Source organism: Megascapheus bottae, chromosome 5, assembly GCF_031878675.1.
Source record: "Megascapheus bottae isolate mThoBot1 chromosome 5, mThoBot2.hap1, whole genome shotgun sequence".
Classification (NCBI taxonomy): domain Eukaryota; kingdom Metazoa; phylum Chordata; class Mammalia; order Rodentia; family Geomyidae; genus Megascapheus; species Megascapheus bottae.
This window is the reverse complement of record NC_143513.1, coordinates 56,681,919-56,705,926: the sequence shown is the minus strand read 5'-3', so window position 1 is coordinate 56,705,926 and position 24,008 is coordinate 56,681,919. Positions and strand designations below refer to the sequence as shown.

Here is a 24,008-nt window from a genome sequence, read left to right as displayed (position 1 = left end):
ACATTAAATTAAAAAGGCACTTTACAGATTTGAGCAAATATTGAAAAGTCATCAGAAATGATGTCCTATACTAAAATATTTTATGTTTATAATTGAAGAATCAGAAGTTCTGATGTAAAGGGCTCAATAATGTATAGTGATGATAAATTTAAACCGATTTAACTCAACAAGAGAATCATATGGCCTTTAGATTGTAAGTTATATTCTTAGTGTTTGGAGGGAGCCTAACAGTATACAAAATAGATAAATGCTTCCTGCCCCCAGAGCTGACCTTGGAAGGGATGAAAAGAGATATGAACACAGTTAATCATTACAACTTATGAAGTGTTTGTGGAAAAAACACACCATGAAGAAAACTAGACAAGGGGAGGAAGGGAAAATCTGGTACTGGTTTTCAATTTATATCAAAATAGATTGGTTCTGGAAAGCTATTAAATGAGGGTAATATTTGGATTTGAAGAAGAGGAAGACAGTCTTTTACCAGGGCAACTTACCCAATGAAAGGGAAAATGAGTAATGGGAAAACCGAGGCGTTTGATTTAGTGCATGCAAAAATGTCATGTGTTCATGACACATACGAGCTATTGGAAATCTAAATTTCCCATGTTAATAGTGATATACATTGGATGCATATAAATGTATTGAGTGTATAGTTTCTGCTTACAACCTATTTTTGTATTTATACTGACCCTTAATGCAATCTTTGTTAATGATAGAGTATACGATAACTTCAACATCGGGACATTTGTGCTTTATAAGAGCACAGCACGTGATTTTGAAATCCATGTGCGCCAGTGGGACTGTGGAAATCTTCACTACAGTGCATCATGTAACTGTGGGTTTGTTGCCAGAGAAGAAGGTGATGTAGTTACTTTGGATATGTGCAGTGGAAAGTTACATGAATCACAACCATATTTATTTGTAAAGAGCCATGATGCATCGAGCAATATCAAGATAAGTGAATCTTATTTAGGAAGAAAAATCACAGTATGTATGCTTCTGTAGTGTTGAAACTATTTTCCTTTTGGGTGAATAATGCCTATTCATCTCTACTAAATTCAGAGCTATTACGATATATAAAAATATAGTACTCAGGGCCTGAGTACTGTCATTGGTCTTTCTCAAGGATAGTGTTCTACCACTTGTGCCACAACACCATTTCGAGCTTTTCTTGTATGTGGTACTGAGGAATCAAACTCGGGGCTTTATGCATGCTAGGCAAACACTCTACCACTACTAGGCCATGCTCCTGGCCCTGCTATTACTTTTTATATTAGTCTCTCTAGTAAAAAAAATATAGATTGACTATAACCTTAGAAGAAGTAACAATCTTTTCACCTACTAAACAGAACTACATACAATATAGCTAAAACTGTCAAATTGACATCCCCATAACTGCCTCACTTGGCATTTCGGTGTGACTACCTTGTGGATTATTCATGAAAAATAATTTTGACAGTGTCTATCAAATTATATGACAAAGATGAAAGACATCAAGAGAAAGCTGATTAGCCAAAGCAATGTGTTTTCTACAGTTCCATGTATTAGTATGAATTACTTACTTGGCAGTCTGGTTATTATTAAATAATTACTATCAGAAAATGGCTGGGTGAACATTATATTTCTGATTTGTAACTGTCTAGTTATATAAAATACTATCTTTTAGTTTGAAATAATTAATCAAATAGTTAAATACATTGCATCTCCAAAAATTTAAAAGAAAAATGATTAATATAGTGACCAAATTTCAAATGATGAAAGTAAAAAAAATCATTCTTCTGAAAAAATAAATTAATATTTTGTTCTCTATTCATGGAAGGAATCAGAGAGTTTGTCCCCTGTGTAATTTTTTTTCCATTTCATATTGCTTGCTAATTGACATCTTTTATTCTCTGTTGCTTCCTTCTGTGCTTCAGGTTTGGTTTGCATCCGGCGCCTTCGTTCGCGCTGACCTTGGTGAATGGGGTCTCAGTCTCACCATCAGGGCCCCTGGCTCTGATTACAGGAAGACTTTGGGGCTCTGTGGCACCTTCGATGAACTTCCTGAAAATGATTTCCATGATAGAAACGGCATCAAAATGGATGAAAATTCTAATGATTTTATTGCCTTTATTAACGAATGGAGGTAAGAAATAAACCGTTGTGACCGTGTAATTACATTACAATGGAAGTCCAGTGAGTGCTGATTCAGTACTCAGCTTTGCTGCAAGCCGTAACTTGGAAAATCTTTTTGTGCAAATGCTTCTTTTCTGTTTTCCTTCTGGAAGGATTAAAGCTGGAGAGAGCATGTTCGACACGATGCCATCATCTCTCCCATATCCTAGAAGACTGTCTTATTGTAGCTGTTCACTGCCTGCAGCACCGGAGCCCCCATTTCCTCATCATGCCTACGGTGTTTCTCAGTCAGAAATTCCTCCCACTTGCAAAGATATCAGGCATGTTCTGTTTTCCTCTTTGATACCGGAAGTAGATGTCACCTCAGAACACATTAACACCTTTGAGGACTTTAATCCAGAAGCTCTTGACAGAGACATTAATAAGCACACCTCTGGAGATGAAAATAATTTGGATTTCTCATTGCAAGAAACAATGTTTGTAAACCTAACCAAAATGGACTTAAATTCCCAACATTCTGGGAATGGAAAAGAAGATGCAGCAGGATATTTGAATGAGGGACAGAACCAAGGTAGTTACAGCCAGGACATGAAGTGGAATCTGCTAAACCGACGGAAAAGGCAAAACTTTCATGAATTTCTGGTTTGGCTGACTTTTCAAAGTCACAATCAAACGGACATGGAAGAGTTTGCTTATTTTTTCCCCGAGGATCATGTTAAAGAAGCCCATCAAAAATCTGTCCCTTCTTGGCCCACACCTTCTGGCCTTACCAAATCCAGCACCTTGGCCCTCTGTCAGCAGACACTAGCCAACTCCAGCATAGGAAGGCTCTGCCTTGATTTTCTTGGTAAGAGACTAGATCAGGCCATCGACATGTGTGTGAAAGATATTCTTCTAAAAGATGATATTAGCTGGGCAGAAGCCAGTGTGGCGCTTTTGGAAAATGAATGTGAAAAGAGAGTGTTAGAGGAGGGAAAATACAACACAGAACTTGATGAGTCATTTGAAGACATTCTCTCGGTATTAAAATGCCCAGGTTTATGCAGTGGCAATGGGCAGTGCATGGAATGGGGGTGCATGTGTTTTCCTGGCTTTGGTTCCTATGATTGCAGCAATGTGTATGGTGAGTAAATACCCTTAAACTGTGAGATTGTTTGTGGCATGCAGTTATGCGAATGATTCGCTCTGTTTCTAGTATCTTAGAGTTTGTAATGGTTACATAGGGAAAGATCCATATTACATTCGTTATTACATTAGTGATTTCCCCAGAGAGTTTTTTTTTTTAAATCAAATTCAGAATAACAGCTGAAATGGCTACAACTGCCTCTCTCAGCACATCAGGATTTGAGGTGCTGTCTTTCCAAGCCATGGCCCTACTACTTCTGTCACCTTGCTGGTCTCTCTAGCCCCTGTGGTCTCTGTGCTGCTCCTTGGAAAAGCCAGGCTCTGGGCTAGGGGGGTGTGGCACAAATGGTAGAGCACTTGCCTAATAAGCGCCATAATAGACAAAAAGCATCAATTGCTAGTTAATAGTATTAACTGCTATATCTATAATGGTATTGTTATTCATTTGATGGTATTTCATAGCACTTTAAAAGACTTAAGACTTTATAACCAGAGATTCAAATCCTCTTCCTAATTTTTAAGCCTGATTTTATCCATATTACTACTATAGCCTTTTTGACATTAGTAGAATGAAAACTATTAGGGAATATACAACTCCAAAAATCTATTAAATTATTCCTAATGTGTAATGAGTTAATTAATATTCAGTATTAACTACAAACTAAAATATTTTATTTCAAACATGCATTACCCTACTAACTGAAATATTCTGTTACAAAAATATGTTTTCTTTTTAGATTGCATATATAATGCAAACTCGTATGGCTAGTTAAAATATATTTCATTGAGATAATAATTCTGAGTACCTGTCCTTAATTAATCCCAAATACTTTAAAAACTTTAAGAAAATGTGTATTTAGATACTGATAATATACTGTCATTATTGTTGTTTTCATGGTAGATTGGAGCATTTCTTTTAACACCAGATTATAATTCATGTGTAATGAGTTAATTCATATAAATAATATTTTGAGTAGGCTTTGAAATATCTTATGTATGCTTCCGATTTGAGCCTTGAAAGTAACTGTTTTGACGTTTTGTGTTATTCTATTTTTTTTAAAGAGAAGGCCCCTGAAATCACTGAGCTGGAGAATGCTGGAATCTGTGATGTTCAGAGATATAACTGTGTGATTGTCACAGTTTTTGGTGAAGGCTTCAAAGAAACTCCTTCCATTAAGTGTGAAGTTACCCAACTACATGTATGATTATTATGGACTATGAAAAAATGTTTGAAATAATTGAGTTTAAGAGTAATTCAGATTGATTTGATTTCGGATCTCAGTTTAGTGCTGTCAATTAGGTAGCAGCAAAACACCAAAATACATTGTCTACAAAGTAAACAAGAAATGTTTTAGTCCTCAATTTTAAGAGTTTTCTTTTTAACTAGATGTGGTGGCTCAAACCTGCATGCCTAGCTACATAGGTGGTAGAGAATACAGAAACTATGATTTGAGTCTAGCCTAGGCAAAAGTTTAAGAAGAGTCCATTTAAACAAGCAAGCTAGGCCTGGTGGTATAAACCAAGCACAGAGATGCAAAGTTGCAATTCCAGCTGTCTGAGAAGAATCCAGCCTGAAGCCAACACTGGGAAAAATAAGACTTTTCCAGAACGATAACCAAAGCAGAAAGAGGAGGCTGAGGAATGTAACGCAAGCGGTAGATCAGCCGCTTCACAAGTGTGAGGATATAAATTCAAATCCCAACAAACTCAACTGTCAGCAAAAAGCTGCCTTATTTATACATTCTACTGACATATTTTATATAATTGTTATTGCAATACAGGTATATAAGTTTCCGTCATAATAATCAACTAAAAGAATATCAAGAGATCTCCATTTTTTAAATTTCACTATCCAGTTGACAATTTCCTTTATGCTTCCAAAAGGCAAGTGTCATCCCCATTCTACAAAGCCCTTCTTGACTAGGTTAGCTTTCATGGCCTCATTTTTCATTACGCATCATTTCAATATCAGTGATAACAATGATAAAGTGCCATATTTTATGATTTTCCCTTTTCTGTTTCATTACATCAGTATATCCTTATCATATTATAGAGACTCACAGGATATTTATGAATAGTCAGGACATATAATCCTGTATGCATCATTTGGGGTGGAGTGTCATTAGAGGGCAGGAAGGCGAAAGCTTGTTTTCACATAACAAACCAAGGGGATGTTGCACACCCCAAAAATAACAAGATTTATATTATGGCTTGTTGTTTGATCTCCAAGTTTTCTACAAGGTGGTTCCTACTAGCCACCCTAGAATGTGCTTGATCATCTTTTTGTCCTGCTAACCGACAATATTGAACCATCAGTATACTGTCTGATCAGTGATAAATGGGGCAAAATATTCTACAACTGAAATAATTTTAAGTGAAAATCTAAATGTATATCCTTCTGTCTTTCTATATAATTATTAGTTTTCACAAAAATTATTCTGACTTTTCTTTTTAGACACTGGCTTTTTTGCAACAATGAAAAACAGTATCTAATGGTGGCTTACATATTACATGCCACTGAGTTCTTAAATAAGAGGAACTAATAAGAATTTTACTTTTAAATTGTATATAAAATAGCTCAAGTAGGGAAGAGGTAAGTGTTAAAAAGAAATGTACTCATTCTCTTACTTTTGTAATTATAAATCCCCTGTTCATCATCTTTACAATAAAGTAAAATAAAAATAAATAAAATAACTTAAGCAAGATGATACATTAATGAGGACAGTGTGTTCCTTATAGAATTGAGGATAAGAATGTAGATGAAGTCTCAGAGGGAAAAATTAACTTGAACTTTGTTGCTGTTTGGACAGTGTGAAGAACATATACTTGCACATTTGTATACATATCTATTTGTATCTGTTCTATTCTTTCTGGGCTTCATTTTTCCAGTTTATTATCTACTTCTTTTCTACATATACTTTACGTAGCTAAGAATAGTTCCACAGTTCCACCTCAAATCCCAAGCTACCAGAGGCAAACTGGTCCAACATCCTACTTGGTATAAAGTTAAAATGTTGCAAGGAGTTAAAACACTAACTAAAATAGTAACTTTCTTAGTCCTTTCCCTGAACCAGTGAAGGGTAGTCAAGGAAGTGAATTGTATGACAACCAAAGAACTCAGTTGCACCCATAGAGAAAAGGACACAAAGTGAACTTCAAGTAGATGAAAAAGGTAACAAGAAGAGTTGGGGTCAGAAATCCATCCATCATGTGTAATCTACATAGTCAGTTGTGTGTCCTTTTGCTCCAAAAGTCATTGCACAGTGATCCATCATATATGTCCAGTATTGATCATTTCTTCAGACTGAACACCCAAGTAAAGGCATGGCTTATTCAGTTTACATTCAATTAAGATGTATAATTTTCATCATTTTTGAATGTAATTAGCTCTCAATAAGTCCTTTGTTTCTTCATTGTATATTCCATCATGGTACATATATTTTTAACATTTGTACTTTAACTATATAGAAGTCACTGTCTGAATAGTTCCCTGGTTTAACAGAAATTAATTTTTTTCTCATATTATGCTTTCAGTATAATGGCAGTAAATGGGTGCTGGGAGAATCCATCTCTGTCAAGACAATCTTTCAGAACAGCAGAACTGTTGAGTGTCATTTACCAACAGAGGTCCAGCAGGCTGTTACCATGGGTCTAATGAGTGAGAATACAACTGTGAAGTGGCAGTTAAAGGTAAGGTGGTAAATGTAAATTAATTAAAAGATGTCTTTACATTTACAAAGTAAGTAGTCATGAAAATTCATGACGAGTTTATGATGCTAGATTCAGAAGAAATGACCTTGTAGAACTTCATCTTGCAGGTATCTAATGATGGCTACAAATATAGTAATCCCAAAGTCATGATCATATATAATGGAACATGTCAAATTTGTGATCCCTATGAAAATGACTCATGTACTATTAAGGTATGTATCTTTTTACCTATTTGCACATTTGTTCATTGGCAGTATCATTCCCTGTGCTATTGCTAAAACTATTGCATTTTTCCCACCTTTATATTAGAAAAACATGAAGAAATGTCATCCTCACATTTATGAGAGGTTAATTGTAATTATTCCTCTTCCTATACTGAAATGATAGGAGATAACAATTACTAGCATTTTGGAATGTGCTTTTCTTTCTTTCTTTCTTTCTTTCTTTCTTTCTTTCTTTCTTTCTTTCTTTCTTTCTTTCTTTCTTCCTTATTGTGACAAGAAAAGGTCCAATCTTTCCTTGAATGTATGGATCAGACCTGCAGGTTGCTCTTTTATTTTATTTTATTTATTTATTTATTTTGGTTGTGGGATTTGAACTCTGGGCCTGGGCGTTGTCCCTAAGCTCTTCAGCTCAAGGCTACAGCCCTTGAGTCACAGCCCCACTTCCTTTTTCTGGTGGTTAACTGGAAATAAGAGTTTCAACAGACTTTAGTGCCCAAGCTGGTTTGAACTCCAATCCTCAGATCTCATCCTCCTGAATAGCTTTTCTTTTTCTTTGTTTTGGTGCCAGTCCTGGGACTTGAACTCAGGACCTGTGCACTGTCCCTGAGCTTCTTTTGCTCAGGGCTAGCACTCTACTACTTGAGCCACAGAGCCACTTCTGGCTTTTTCTGTTTATGTGGTACTGAAGAAATGGGCTTCATACATGGTAGGCACTCTACTACTCAGCCACATTCCCTGCCCCACAAGTTGTTTTCTTAGTAGCAATGATTCATATCAGATTTTTCTATTGTTAACTACTTCTTTGGCAAAAGGCACAGAGTTGACTAGAGTACATAGAATACAAAAGGTTAGGAGTTTTACAAAGATATGTTTTATTTGTTTTTATATTATTGTCCCTTCCATTTCTTTATATATATATTATTGTAATTAGTAGAAGGGTTACATTATATTTGCCAGACAAAAGGTACATTACTTAACAATCATTGCTACCCTTTCCCATGGTTTGTTCCCATTTTCCACCCCCACCTCTTCCCCTCGTCTTATTTTTCCCCTTCCCTATAGTATTTCAAATAAACAAATATACAATACATCAGATAACAAGGTAAGATACTGTAACAATATGAGATAACCAAGGGACAACAAAAGAGGTGAGAAATAACAGTACATTAAGAACAACAGTCATACATTATGTGGCTCTTGTTTCTATATCCTGGAGGTCCTTTCATTTCGCCTCATACTATATGGCCTTATGTATCTAGGTTTTGTCCTATTGTAAACCTCTGCTAGGAGATTCCAAGCTTTATACGAAATCTTTAAGTAGCTATACAAAGGTGTAACCATTCAACATGTTAGTTTCTAATGCATCTTAATCAGTGTTTCTCCTTTCATCACTCTTCTCCTTTACTCCCAGCTCCCTCTCAGAGAAATTGTTTTGAATGCCCATCCCTTAATGGATTATAGAACAAAACAACTTAAACTGAGATCTTCAATCACACCCTTATTTTTTTCTCTATCTAAACTACTGGGCTGTTTTATGCATGAATTAATTACTTAACACTACCAGGGATCCAGTATTATTTGACTTCAAAATTGATGAGCACACATGTTTATATATATATTATATAATACATAAAATGTATATATAATGAAGTTTTGTTCTTGAGAAGTTGGTTTTATTTCTCCTTTCTTTTTGACATACCCATAAGTACTTTTCAAATGTTATACAAGATTGTGTTTTCTTCTTGGGGCTGTTTTTACACTGATTCTTATTTAGTATTCTAAGTGATAGCAAAAGACGTTTTATTTTTTAAAAAAAAGCTGTTTATAATCAAATTTGAATTTTCTGAATAAAATTTGGTTTTCTCAAACTAAGAATGAATATCATAGTTTCCTTCATGTATCCACTATCTAGTATGGATAATTATGCCATGGATCTGGAATAGTTTTCTGTGTTCACAGAAAAAAAATGGGTTCCAAGGATAAAATAACAAAACTACAAACTTATGTGAATTTTTATGACATGCAAAAGAAAACGTCAAGTTCTTTCTTTTTTAGTAAAATATTTTAAGCATATGTTCAACAGTGAAAAAAAGCTTTTCCTGTCATGTTGTTTATAAGCTACTCACTATAAAATTTTCAGTTTCCATATATTCCTTCAGGTTGATCAGTTCCATAGGCATGTTTATGTGTAGGAAATAATTTATTTTCTAGCATACATTCATAACTATGAGATCAAATCTTGTAATTAAATCAAAGATATATGACACTTTTATTGGCATGATCCTGCTACATATATGCTGCTATTATCCATCCACAAAATTTTTGTACTAGTCATAACTTGTCTTCATTGTTATTTTCCCTTTTTAAAAAATGTCCATTAGGAAAATGTTTGCATTATTGATGGGCTCTGCTACACCGAAGGGGACAAAAATCCTACTATGTCATGTTTGATTTGTAGATCACAAGCCTCAAAATTTACTTGGTCCTATTTAGAAGGTAAGTTATTGTTTATTACACATGTTTTTCATGCATTAACTTATGTATATGGATTGGTTTAGAGTGCATTTGGACCACAAGTTACAGAAATGTGTTTTAGATCAATGAACACTATTCAGTTAACATTTTCCTAACACTGTAATTTAATTTGCTGTCAGGAAATATGAATTTATTTTGTAGATTATGACACATGGAATATTGACATTTGGGTCAATAATAAGCCACAGATTTGATGGTGGGCCCATAAAATTATATCACCTAGGGACATCATAGCTATCTGACTTTGGTAACTGAACTTTTTGATAGTGACAAAATGACAAAATTGCCTAACAATCCATTTATCAGAAGATTATTGCATAGTTAGTTATTAAGGGTGTCCCTTTCTTTTCAAGAACAATGATCAATTCATGAAAATCCTTTGTGTTCAAAGATAGACGAGGTCTTAAAATCCCATTTCTAATCCTTACTAATGAGGATGAGGAAATGAAGAAAATAAACCATGCTGCTTATTTAAACAGATACATGGCAGAAAGGAGTGCCAAAATTAGAGCCTTGGCCTCAGCGCCTCATCCATGCAATCACAGCGCTTGTCACCAGCTCCATTTAGAAGATCCCCTTAATTCTGCTTATATAAAATACATGTTTTCCGTTATTTTGTAAGCATAAGAGGAAGCCCCAGATACAGCCACTTTATTAATGTGTGTTCTTGGCCACAGGAAGAGATCTGGAGGAGCAAGGGAGTTCTATAATTAATGCCTCTCATTCTTACAACTAGGGAGGCAGGCTCTGTGATGAAAGCCGAGGGAGTCAAATGAGAAACCCAGGCTAGACAGAGAAGGACTAGAAAGGGAATGTGGTGGGAGGAAATGAGATGGAAGGAGAAAGTTCATGTGGAGAGTGTGAGAGAGAGAGAGAGAACTGGCAAGTGCTCCTAAGAAGAGGCATGGACAACAGCAAGGAGTAAGGCATAAAAGTCAATGCATCATAGAGGGCTGTATCCATGTACTTAGTAGGCAGTTTATGCTGTCTCTTAAGTGTTTTGATGCTTTCCTAGCCAAATTTGAGGGCCACACTTTTCAGTTAACTCTACATATTTTAGAGTGGAACTGAATTTTCACTGCTTAAAAAACTGAAAGGATCTAATAGCCACATATTAAGGATACCATGCTCCTTTTTGTTCCTTAGGTCTTGACTTGTCTCACTCAACATGATTCGCTCTAGATTCATCCACTTCCCTGCGAATGCCATTATTTTATCTTGTCTGTTGGCTATGTAGAATTACATTGTATCACATTTTCTGTATCGATTCATCTGCAGTAGGGCATCTGGATTGTTTCCATCGCCTGCTATTGTGAATAGTGCAGAGATGAACATAGCTGAGCAGATGTCCTTATCTTGGGTTATGCTGTTCAGGATAGACATCCAGAAGTGGTATGGCGGGATCATAGGGAAGGTCAATTTTCAGTTCTTTAAGAAACCTCCACACTGCTTTCCAGAGTGGCTGAACTAGTTCACAATCCCACCAGCAGTGTAGTTCATAAACTAATATATGATCTATGACATACAACCCTTAGCCTAATTTTGATTAAGTTCTAAAAACTAAGTGCCAGTGATTGTATATAGAGATTCCTTTCTTGAACACTTGTTTGTTAAACTTGTCATTTGAAATATGATGTAAAAATCAATGCTAATAAATTCTTTAATAAAAAACTGAAAGGAATTTGTTTATTTGAAATAGGATAGAGAATGGAGGGAAAACAAGATGAGGGGTGGGGGTGGGGGAAGGTTATAGGGACAAAAACATGAGAAGGGGTATCAATGTTTGTGAAGTAATGAACCTTCTATCTGGCATAGAATACAATGTAACCCTTCTATTAATTAGAATAAAAAAACTGAAAGGAGCTAATAGAGCTTTTTATCAGAGGTCAAGTTCAATAGCCTGTTTCTATTGGAGTCTCAGAATATTTCTTTTTTACAACAGGCACAAAGTTAAATGCTGTCTCTGTTACAGGAAACCAACCCCCTATAATTCAAAACTTGCAAGACAAGCTACAGATGTTTTATGGAGAAATTTTTGAGTACCAGATAATGGCCCTTGATCCAGAAGGCTCTGAGATCCATTTTACACTGGATTCTGGTCCTGAAGGAGCAAGTTTATCCTCTGCAGGACTTCTTACGTGGAAAGCAGAGGCGCAGACTCCCCCACCATTCTCTCTACACCTTCGAGATGAGTGTGGCTCTGAGATAAATGTCACAATTCAGGTCAGACTTGCAATTACATTAGTATCACTATATCCTCAGCTAATGACAAAGTGTGGTCTTAATTTCAAACAGCAATAAAGTTCTTTAACATTGTATGCTTGACAGTTCTTTGTAAGAACATGAAACTTTAGCAACTGTCTAGCTCAGAAGCTTGGATCTAAATAATCACCACCATTTTATTCTGTGCTTACTACTGTAAGGAAGCAGAACTCACTCACATGTCCACCTCACCAAGAGCCTGTTATTAAAATGAGGTCAATAGTTATACCTTTCTTCAAATTAAAGACGGGTGGAGGGGGTGGGGGGAGGGTAATGGGTACCAAGACATGTGAAAAGGTATCAATGTATGTGAATTAATGCACCTTCTATCTGGCAAATACCATGTAACCCTTTTACTAATTACAATAAAAAAAAGAATTTTGGATTCTAATTACTTTTCTTTCATTTTTCAATGTGGCCTTTAGGAGCTTTGAAAATTTGTAGACTGTTTTTATGCCATAATTATTGTGGGGCTGGGGACACAATTTTCTAGACACAGTGTTAGAAAGGGCATGTACTCCATGTCATGATAATGTAGGAAGTAATCTTCATTATCTCTCTAGATTTGAGAATAATCTGAGTAATTAATTGGTTTCCTAGTTGGTGATGTCCCCCCTCCAAGTATTTAATTTCCTTTATAACAGTTGATCATCTTTTTTTACTGAGTATGGTAGTATGTACCTATAATCAGGAGACTGCTGCTAGAAGATCACAAATCTAATGTCTACTCACACTTCATAGTATGAAGCTAGCTTAAACTATTTAGAGAGAATATATCTCAACAATACAAAGGATAAAAAAAAAAACAATTTGGGAGTGGAATCAAGACCCAAGTGGTAGCTCACTTATGTAGCAAGCATTCACTCCTGACTTCAAATCCTGGTACAAGAAAGAAGAAAGGACAGAAGGGAAGAAGGAAGGAAGGAAGGAAGGAAGGACGGAAGGAAGGAAGGAAGGAGGGAGGGAACAAGGAAGGGAAGGAAGGAAGGAAAGAAAGAAGGAAGGAAGGAAAAAAGGAGAGGTAGATCATTGTAGAACATTTCTTTGAACTATTGTCATCAGTATGTACATTTTGGTTATGCTCTTGACCCTGGGCATAAATTGCCTTATTAAATTATTTTAACTACCATTATATGTTATATATATATGTATATATATGTATATATTAAAAATACCTGATATGATCATACACTAAAATAAGTACATATGCCTACTAAAATTCTTGGGGCATTGACGGAAATTAATTATATTTCAAAGTATTTCTTTTTTTCTTTTGTAGGTGGCTGTGAAGTCTTGTGACTGTTTGAATGGTGGATCCTGTGAGTCTGATAGGAGCTTTCCTCTGGGGATTGGTGCATACCTGTGTGTCTGCTTGCCTGGCTTCCGGGGTGGTCTTTGTGAGGAGGATGTCCGAGAGTGCCAATCAAACCCTTGTGGCTTTGGCAGCTGTCACAGAGATATTCACAGTTATTCTTGTGTTTGTCCACCTGAGTTCAAAGGTAACTTTTGGTTCCTCATGAACTAAATCAGAATGTGAACAAATTTCAAAGGAGAGCTAACTTGGAATAGCCACGAGGAATAACCATGAAGAAACTATATGAATGCTTGTCTCATTTCCTATAGGAAAAAACTGTGAAGAAGATGTTGATGAGTGTGAATCTGGGCCTTGCTTTCCAGGAACAGAGTGCCTCAATACCTTTGGTTCCTATTATTGTGGCTCATGTCCAAATGGATTATATGGTGATGGGAAAATATGTCATGGTGAGAATTCCTATTTACTTTTTTGCTGTGGGATATTTTCTGTTGCGTTTAATTTATTTGAGCAAGTTAACTGTGTTCTCTCATTTACTCCTGTATTCCCTTGGTATGTATGCATCATCTTGTATACTGAACAAAATGCAGAGGAAATATGTCCGGTGACTGAAATAGGCAAGAATGGAGAAGCAAGGACTATGACTAGACATCATGTAATACAATAAGGGATTCCGTGTCTTTGAATAGAAGTAACAACGTGAATAGAAGGAATACTATACAGAGTATCCTGGCTACCTGTTAGAATAAGGAGGAACTTGAAACTGAAAATATGTAATCTATGCTAGAACTACAGGAATTGCAGGTCAACAGAAAGGAAAGCATTCCAGGATAAGGCACAAGTGCCTGGAGCACCACAGGATGCCCCGGCCCTTTAAATAATTCACTATGAAAAGGAAGCAAAGAGAGCTTCTGTGATAGTTGATGCTGAAAGACAATGGGGGAGTCATGTAAAGTTTTGAAAGTAGAGGTAACATGTTCACTTTAGATAAATTATTTTTAAGTAATACAGAAGAAGAGGGCATTTGTGAATAAAGAATGGTAACAGTCTAAAGGTAAGAAAGATCATAACGGTGTTTATCTCATTTCTGAGATTCTTCTTCTTGAAGTTATTGCCTACTCATAAGGGGAAAGGGACACACAGGAGTCGGCAGCATGGAAGACATAGTTCTGAGGAATAAACCAGAAGAGCACAATTAACCGGAGGTGTGTGAGTGATAAGAAAGTAAACAAAGAAAGTTTTGTCAGTGGGAGCAGACAGAGAACCAGAAACTGAATGCTGCTCATTCAACTGTTTTTTGTTTGTTTGTTTGTTTTTGTTTGTTTTTGTTTGTTTGTTTTCCCTCTTTCACAATTCTGGATAGAAGCTCCAGATGAAGGTGCTGATTGAAATGGTTTCAGGGAGACCTTCCTGGCTTTCTGAAAGCTCTCTTCTTCCTGGCCATTCCTTTGTATGTGATTTAATAATTCCTCTTTCTCATTGTAGGATAAAAGTCCTTTTTGACCTTGGTCTCCTTCTGCTCACTTGGGTGACTTTAATCCCTTTAAAGACCTTATCTCCCAATAATGTCATAATTAGGATTAGATTTTAAAGATGAATTCAACCCATAGGATTAATTCTCTAGCAGAAGGTTTGCCTAAGAGATAGTATGTCAACTGATTCCTTAATCAGAGAAGATTGCAATCGAGGTGACATGAGTATTTTATGCTCCCATGCACTGTTCTTTGGTTTTATGAGCTGAACTCTAATCTATTTCTGTATATCAATACACAGTTGCAACACATATTTTGAATGAATTTACTACACAAACTATTAACTACACAAAGACTGACAAAAACTTAATTAAGGAAGAGGATAGTGAAAATACCAAACAGAGAGAAAGCTCTGTTGAGCCAACAAACAGATATGCCTCTAGTAAGTAATATTATTATATCAACTCTAATGACAAGTAAGAATTACCATGTATTTGCTACCAGGCTAAAACAGTTATTCTTTTTATTGTATTGTATAGAAGGGTTATAGTTATATTCACCAGGTAGTAGGTGCTTTACTTCTCATGTTTTTGTCCCCATTTCCCTTCCCCCCAAATCATTTTATTTCCACCTTTCCTATTTCAAATAAACAAATAAACGAATGTACAATATGCCAAGTAACAAAGTCAGATACAGTAACCACATGAGATTAACCAAAGGGCAACAAAAGAGAAGAGAAATAACATAGTAAATTGAGAATAATCATCACAAGATATAAAGCTCTTATTTCCATATCCTTAAGATCCTATCATTCAGCCTCATCCTATATGGCCTTATGTATCTAGGCTCTGTGCTATTTGAATTCTTCTGCTAGGAAAGTCCTAGTTGTGTACTAATTATTAAAAATGAGGGAAACCATTGAGCCTATGCTGCTTTGGTTCTGGCTTACTTCAGTTAATATGATTTTTTCCAAGTCTTTTCATTTTCTTACAAATAGAGTGATGTCATTCTTTCTGATGGCAGCATAGAATTCCATTGTGTATAAATACCACATCTTCTTGATCCAATCATCTACTGAGGGCACCTGGGTTGGTTCCATATCTTCGCTATGATAAACAGTGCTTAAATGAACATCTTTGTGCTAGTGGGTTTAGTATGTCCTTGTTTCTGGATGATTGGGTAAATGCCAAGTAGTGGAATTGTTGGGTCATAGGGGAGCTCTGAAAACTTTACAAGGATGAATAGGAGATACAATAGGTCTCCTTGGCACAGGTCGAAACTTTTTTTTTTTTTTTTTTTTTTTTTTTTTGCCAGTCCTGGGCTTGAGCTCAGGGTCTGAACACTGTCCTTGGACTTTCTCAAGGCTAAAGCTCTACTAGTTGAGCCTGAGCACCACTTCCTGCTCTTTTCTATGCATGTGGTACTAAGGAATTGAAACTGGGTCTTTGTGCATGCTATGCAAGCACTCTACTACCAGGCCAAATTCCCGGCCCCTGAAACTTTCTTAATAAAGACCCAGAAACACACAAATTAAAGAAATTTTGGACAAATGGGACTGTATTAAACTGCAGTTAAATAGAAAGCCCACAGAGTGGGAGAAGATCTTCACTAGTCATACAACAGACAAAGGCCTCATATCTAAAATATATCTACAGCTAAAAAATAATTGAAACTCTCCAAAACAAATCTTCAAAGAAACAACCATCCCATTAAAATATGGGCCAAAGACTTAAAGAGAGTCTTTTCTGAAGAAGAAATAAGAATGGCCTATAGACACATGAAGAAATGCTCAACATCTCTGGCCTTAAAAGAAATTTAAATCAAAACAGTTTTGCAATTCTTCCTCACTCTAATTAGAATGGCCAGGATCAAGAAATCTAATAACAACAGATGCTGGCGGGGATGTGGCCAGGAGGGATCATTACTACACTGTTGGTGGTTGTGCAAACTCATTCAACCACTATGGAAAGCAGTATGGCAGTTCTTCAAAAGACTAAAATATTTATTCTTTAGGTTGATTTGCTTTTAGAAAACCACATAACTACATGCAGTAAAAAATATATTTCTTTCCTTATTTATCTATGGATTCTTCTGTTTTATAGTCTAGAAAATTGCATTCATGTCATACAATGAACAAGGAATAGAATCAATTAAAATGATTTCTTGGGAACTTATTAATTTATTATTTTTAATCTTCTATAGTAGCTAAAATTCTCTGATGCCTTGGGTCACCTAATAGCTTAGAAGATTCTTGAAGACAGAAACAATATCACAACCTTCAAAAACCTACTTTGTGGTTCCTAGGATGGTGTTATAGCCATTGAAGTTCTTAAGCAAAGCACCATAACTCAGTTATATCATGCTACAGTGCAACATTAATAAATGTAATTGGCTAACATCTCTATTTCCTTTTGGTTGTTTAGACTTGAATTTTCAGCCACCTCAAAAAGAGCATTCAGTGACAGGTACAAGCTTTACCCAGACTCCCACTATTACCAAAATCCCCTTCATCACAACCAGCATCTCTGACGTGCCATCAAACTCAAATATAGCTCTCCTGGATAATTTGAAGAAAGCTGTTTCTCCTCAGATGTTGGGTTATAAATACATGGACAAGTTTCTCAGTGCAAATCTGAGTCTGGATGAGCTACAGGCTCCTGCAAACAACAGTATTCTTTTAAATATTCATCCAAACAGCACCCATAGTGATGTAAAGGATGTTTTCCAGAGTATGATCCAAACAGAGATGAGTGGACATCAATCTCAGATTAACACATCTCTCCAAGCCTACTCCCAGTTTGCCTCTGCAGCACCAGTGACTCAAGCAATGATAGTTTTGACAGGAAAGTCTGGATCAACCAAAATATCAATTTGCACAAAATCATCCTGTTTTCTTGGCGTTTCCTGCATACCAACCAGAGATGGCCATTTCAAGTGTGGACGCTGCCCTCTGGGGTACTATGGTGATGGTGTCAATTGCAAAGGTAGCATGAAAATTCTTAAATGTGAACTATATAGTTCACATAACTAAGAAGATAGGTTTCTTGTTTACTAATTTCTATTTATTCCATCCATTTTTATTATATTTTGAAAGAAAAGGGGCTTTTCCTGAGTTGATTTTAAATATACATAGTGGGTATGCACCAAGCTCTATAGAAACCTTCTGTGTGACTTAATTATGCCATAAAATTGACATTACATATGATAAAGTTTCTAATAGTATTCTGCTAAGTGCTGGAACTTCCTTAGTTTTTGAAAATTGTATTCTTTCAACTTTAGGTACTGCCTTGGGGGTAATTTCTACATACAATGTTCTTACTCTGCTAGCCATTTCTTCCTTCTTTCTAATAATATAAGAATTGTGAAGGAAAACAAAATGATGGATCACTGTGGTTCATTGCAGTTATCTGATTTATCAAACTAATAGACTTTGAGAAAAATTGAATTGTATCATAACTAACTAAAAGGAGCCTCTGCATACTATACTATCTACACAGTCAATTTTTTTTTTGCTTGATTCATGCAGCTATTTGTAGACACCCATGTGGGAAAAGCAGAGAATGTGTGGCCCCCAACACGTGCAGATGTAAAGCAGGCTATGCTGGTTCTAATTGCCAAACTGGTAGGTACAGCACTGCCTTGTTTGCATAATCAATTGACAATTGAGAATGGAGTTTTCTAAATCCTTGGCTTTATTTTACGTAGCGATATGTCAGCCTGCTTGCCAAAACCATGGGAAATGTGTAAAGCCTCATGTGTGTGAATGTCCTCCGGGATATGGTGGAGCAACCTGCATTGAAGGTGATGATTCAAATGAAAAAGCAATAATGGAGCTAGAATTAGTGTTACTTTCTTTCTGAATATTTATTGTACTACTTGCATTTTTAATGACATTGCACAGTTTTACAAAGCTGTTGGCATTTAGCAAAGCAGTTTGGGAATACAATGCGTCTTGCTCAATGTCATTCCTTTCCACATTCTCTTTCCTGCCTACTCACTCTCTCACTCTTTTTACTTTCTTTAACATAGTTGGAAAAGGATAATTCAGTTTTCCTGTGCATGTATTGAGGTGTAGTATTAATGTAAGTGCATGACTCTATTTTTTTTCTAAAATAAGTCATTGTAGGGTTTAAAAAGTACTGAACATCAAGAATCAGAGATCTAAGGGGCATGGGGGCGGGGAAGCATTACTTTATCTTTGGTAAAATTATCTTCCAAAGTCACTTTTGGGATTTAGCTGTAAGTTATTGTATCACTATAAATATTGTGGCAAAATGATAATTGACTTACCAAAGATGATTCAAAAATTGCATGGAAAGTAATTAAATACTATGAGGTAGCAAAAAGAAACTTAAAAAGCAATTATATAAGTATATTTGGTTTATAGACATGCCTTAGTGGTAGAAGGCTTGCTTAGCATGCATGAGGCTTAGAGTTCAATTCCTTGGTACCACATAAACAAAAAGATAAACAAACACTATTATAAAATTATGTATAAGGAGAAAGGGTATCAATGCACGTGAAGTAATACACCTTCTATCTGGTGAATATAATGTAACCTTTCTATTAATTACAATAAAAATATATGAAAAAATATGTCTATAATTCTTTAGCTTGCATTACTTTAGCTGAAATGTTAAGTGGATAATTTATGGACTAGCATAAATTTATCATTGTTTTTAAAAGTTTCTTTAAAAGAATATATTTCATATAGGGGAAAATTTTCCAGGATAGAACTTATTTGAGCAATGATTTATCATTTTTGATAAAATGAATATTTTTTCTGGGTGAGGAGCCCAAGGGGAAGGAAGCAAATATAGTCATGGCACTCAAGGTACATGTATGGAAATGGAACCAGGAACTTGTGAGAAATGGGTGAGCAAGCCTGGGACAGATGTAGGAAGGACATTGATGGAAGCGGTGACACAGACCAAGATACATCATATTCATGAACTAACATGCTGATTTGAAAAATCTGCTACAACTATTTAAAGACAGTGCAAAATAAATTTAATATAAACATTCTAAAATAAAAATCTATTCTAGTACATGGCACATGCAATTTTGATTAAGATGAATTTGTAATATGCTTTAGGGACACAACAACAACTTAGCAAATGAATGTAAACTTAGGGTAAACTAGTAAAAGATTTCACCACTAATAGGGTGTAAGAACATATTCTTTTTATAGTACAGAAATACAACCTAAGATTCAGTTTTCAGGAGAAGTGTAACATCATATGTTTCCACCCAGTTAATAAAAGTTTTTCATAAATGGCTTACATTCCTGTCAGTGAAGCATTCGCTAGGCTTCTTTTATAAACCAAAACACACCAGTGAATGCTTCAGAGGTGTAAATCCATATAGTCAGTACTGCAGAACCGAGTCCACTATAAATTGCTCTTTTAAAGCTTTATTGTGTTTATGATATATATATGTGTGTACATATTAATTATCATTATGGAGATCTGACTCACCAGTGCAATCTGTGTCTACAGAACATTGCAACCCTCCCTGTCAACATGGTGGCACATGCGTGTCTGGCAACCTCTGCACTTGTGCTTACGGTTTTGTGGGACCCAGGTGTGAAACAAGTAAGCAAAGATCCTGTGTGGTTGGAGTATAATGAACTTGTTCCTTTGATGAAATAAACCCAAGTCCTGAGTAAAAATATCCATTTGTGACTTGTGATGCTGGATAGCACCGCGAACAACTGTAGATGATCAGTATAAAGGCAAGGACATTTTTTCTGGGCATGGTGGCTCGGACCTGTAATTCTAGGTACTTGGAAAACTAAGATTAGGAAGATTAAGGTTGGAGGCTAGCCTGGGTTTACGAAACCTCAAGTCAATCAATACAGCCCCAGTGAGCTGTATACACAGAAGTATAAATGAGGGGATTAGGGTCCAGGCCAATTGGAAATTAATTAAAGAAGAAATTAATTAAAGGGTGTTGCTCATGGGCACAGTATCTATCTTGCAAAAGCAAGGCCTTAAGGTCAAACCTCAGAGCTAAAATAAAATTCTTTTTGGTCTCTGAGGTTAATTCTACACTGAATCCTACCTCTGGTCCTTTTGTATTAAAATAGAAGTCAAATATGTAAACTTGCATATGAATATTCCTTTTTTTATTATTTTTTGAATATGTATTGGTGTTTTTGTTTCTGAGTTAGCATATTTATAATATGGGGTGGTGTTAATGTGATATTTTATACATGTTCTCAGTTCAGTTTGAACAAATTCACCCACTCCAACATAGACCCCTTCCTCCCCTCCCTCTTTCTCCTTATTCAAGTCTCTCTCATTTATTATGTCTGTTTACATGAATATTTAGCTCAGTGGTCTTGGGAAGCATCTAGGACTAAACTCTCTTTTAGGTTCCATCTTTCCTTGTGGTCTATTTATTAGCAGATGTGTGTGGCAGTTATGAGCTACTTAGGTACTAGCCAACATTTGTCTATCTCAACATTTGTCTTTTGTCTTCTCTTATTCCATGACTTCAGAGGTTTGTAACAGGCACTGTGAGAATGGCGGTGAATGTCTTGCACAAGATGTCTGCCAGTGCAAGCCAGGCTGGTATGGACCCACCTGCAATACAGGTAAATCATAACAATTTCCAATGACATGTGGGTTAAAGACAGAAAATGTCCCAATATCTTACATAATTACACTTAAGTACACACACGTGTGTGTACATACACACACACTGATCTAACAAGATGGTTATGACATTTTTTTTTCATTTTTTTTTGCTAGTCCTGGGCCTTGAGCTCAGGGTCTGAGCACTGTCCTTTGGCTTTCCCAAGGCTAGAGCTCAACCACTTGAGCCACAACACCATGTCTGGCTTTTTTCCTATGTATATGGTACTGAGGAATCGAACCCAGGTCTTCGTGCATGCTAGGAAAGCACTCTACCACTAGGCCAAACTCCTGGCCCATGGCATATTTTTTAAGTGCTTATATTTCCTCATTTTTTTTGCCAGTCTTTAGGCCTGAACTTAGGGCAGTGGGCACTATTTTTGAACACTTTTTGCTCAAGGCTAGCACTCTGCCACTTGAGCCACAGTGCCAGTTCAGGCTTTTTCTGTATATGTGGTACTGAGAAATCAAACTCAGGGCTTTGTGCATGCTGGATGGATGAGCTTTCTACCACTAGGTCATACTCCTGCCCATCCCCATTTTTTTTTTTTTTTTTTTTTTTTTTTTTTGCCAATCCTGGCGATTAACTCAGGGCTTGAGCACAGTCCTTGGGCTTTCCTCAAAGCTAGTGCTCTACGACTTGAGCCACAGAACTGCTTTTTCATGTATACGGTACTGAGGAATCAAACCTGGGCCTTCATGCATGGTAGGCAAGCACTCTACCACTAGGCCAAACTCCTTGTCCCCATCCTCATTTTTTTATTGGAACTTAAATAGCATCTTATAACATTATTGTTATCCTTTCTAATCAATACTAGATTTTTCTTTTGCTTCTCTCCTCCACTTACTTGTCATGAACATAGAACATTGAACATTATCATAGAACATTGAACATTGAATTTGACATGGACATAGAACATGAACATTGATCTTTTGTTGTCTAGGTTTAAGATTTTGTGTTTAATCACAACATGGATTTCTTTTTTTTGCTTTATTTTTTTCATATATTTTTTATTGTAATTAATAAAAGGGTTATGTGATATTTGCCAGATAGAAGGTGCATTATTTCACATACATTGATACCCTTTCATATGTCTTGGTTCCCATTTCCCCTCCCCCCAACCCCTACTCCTCATCTTGTTTTCCCCCTTCCCTATCCAATTTCAAATAACCAAATACAAATATATCCGATATACCAGATAACAAAGAGAAATACTGTAACAATATGAGATAACCAAGGGACAGCAAAAGAGATGAGAGATAACATAGTACCTTAAAGACAGCAATCATTCATTGTATGACTTTTGTTTCTATATCCTAGATGTCCTTTCATTTAGTGTCATACTATATGGCCTTATGTATCCAGGTTTTGCTCTATTGCAAATCTCTGCTAGGAGAGCCCAAGGTTTCTACTGATTATGACGAATGAGGGAAACCATTGAGCCTAAGTTCCTTTGAGTCTGGCTTACTTCACTTAATATGATTTTTTCTAAGTCTTTCCATTTCCTAACAAATGGGGCGATGTCGTTCTTTCTGACAGCAGCATAGAATTCCATTGTGTACAAATACCACATCTTGTTGATCCATTCATCAACTGAGGGATATCTAGGTTGGTTCCATATCTTTGCTATGGTAAATAGTGCTGCAATGAAATGTGCTAGTCGATTTAGTATGTCCTTGTTTCTGAATAATTGGGTTAATGCCAATCAAATCAAATGCAAATCAAAACAGCTCTAAGATTCCACCTCACTCCAGTTAGAATGGCCAGGATCAAGAAAACTAATAACAACAGATGCTGGAGGGGATGTGGCCACTGTTGGTGGGAGTGCAAACTCATTCAACCACTATGGAAAGCAGTATGGCAGTGCCTAAAAAGGCTTAACATAGAGCTCCCCTATAACCAGCAATTCCACAACATGGATTTCTATCTCATTAAAATTTCTCTAAGTGATTCTGATCACATACATGATATTGTTCCTTTCATCTATCAAAATATCAAGACTAGTTTCTTTAGCAACAACAATGTTTGCGAGTAATTGTGTTTAGTCTAACTAAACACAATGAAAATTTAATTCAACATTTATAATTTGGCAAGTTTGAATGAAGTAAAGGGCACAAAACAACAAGTTGACTTTTGCTTTTCTTGGAGAAGGCATATCATGAGCGAAGGAGGCAGGGATATTTCTGAAAAGACTGAGACAAAGACTTATAAAGAATATAATGAGCGCATAGTTGTTTGAATCAAAGGTCATAAATTAACCCTGGCAAGTTGAGTTTGGAGGAAAATAGTACTTGACATGGACATTGGTGGATGGGTAAAATCTAGATTGAAAAACAGCTTGGAGAATACCTTTCACAGCAAAGCAAAAGTAGAAAAGCAAAACCAAAGGATGCTTTTTAAACCCTGCGCTAGGGCCTGAATACAGTGTTCACACAGCCATATGGAATCGAACAGATTGTAAACCATCCTTGTCCTAATTCTCTTATGATCCTTTTTTTCCACTTCTCCAAGAGCACTTTGAATGATAATCACACACTGTACATTTGTAGCTTACCAATATCTGTATACTTAACATTCTTTCAAAGCAGATATTTTATTCCTCTGTGTTTAGTA

At 36.1% G+C, this 24,008-nt stretch overlaps 1 protein-coding gene across 1 annotated transcript in view; it reads left to right on the top strand.

The window, feature by feature from the left end:
• Nucleotides 1–24,008, top strand: part of Vwde (von Willebrand factor D and EGF domains) — a 61,358-nt gene that overhangs the window by 13,011 nt on the left and 24,339 nt on the right. The window contains exons 7-21 of the mRNA XM_090332231.1: nt 717–987; nt 1,917–2,125; nt 2,268–3,238; nt 4,303–4,439; nt 6,775–6,930; nt 7,059–7,163; nt 9,557–9,671; nt 11,683–11,933; nt 13,252–13,471; nt 13,596–13,733; nt 17,180–17,740; nt 18,283–18,378; nt 18,462–18,557; nt 20,255–20,350; nt 21,259–21,354. Coding sequence (XP_090188357.1) covers nt 717–987; nt 1,917–2,125; nt 2,268–3,238; nt 4,303–4,439; nt 6,775–6,930; nt 7,059–7,163; nt 9,557–9,671; nt 11,683–11,933; nt 13,252–13,471; nt 13,596–13,733; nt 17,180–17,740; nt 18,283–18,378; nt 18,462–18,557; nt 20,255–20,350; nt 21,259–21,354 — 3,518 coding nt within the window. The remainder of the gene's footprint in view (nt 1–716; nt 988–1,916; nt 2,126–2,267; nt 3,239–4,302; nt 4,440–6,774; nt 6,931–7,058; nt 7,164–9,556; nt 9,672–11,682; nt 11,934–13,251; nt 13,472–13,595; nt 13,734–17,179; nt 17,741–18,282; nt 18,379–18,461; nt 18,558–20,254; nt 20,351–21,258; nt 21,355–24,008) is intronic.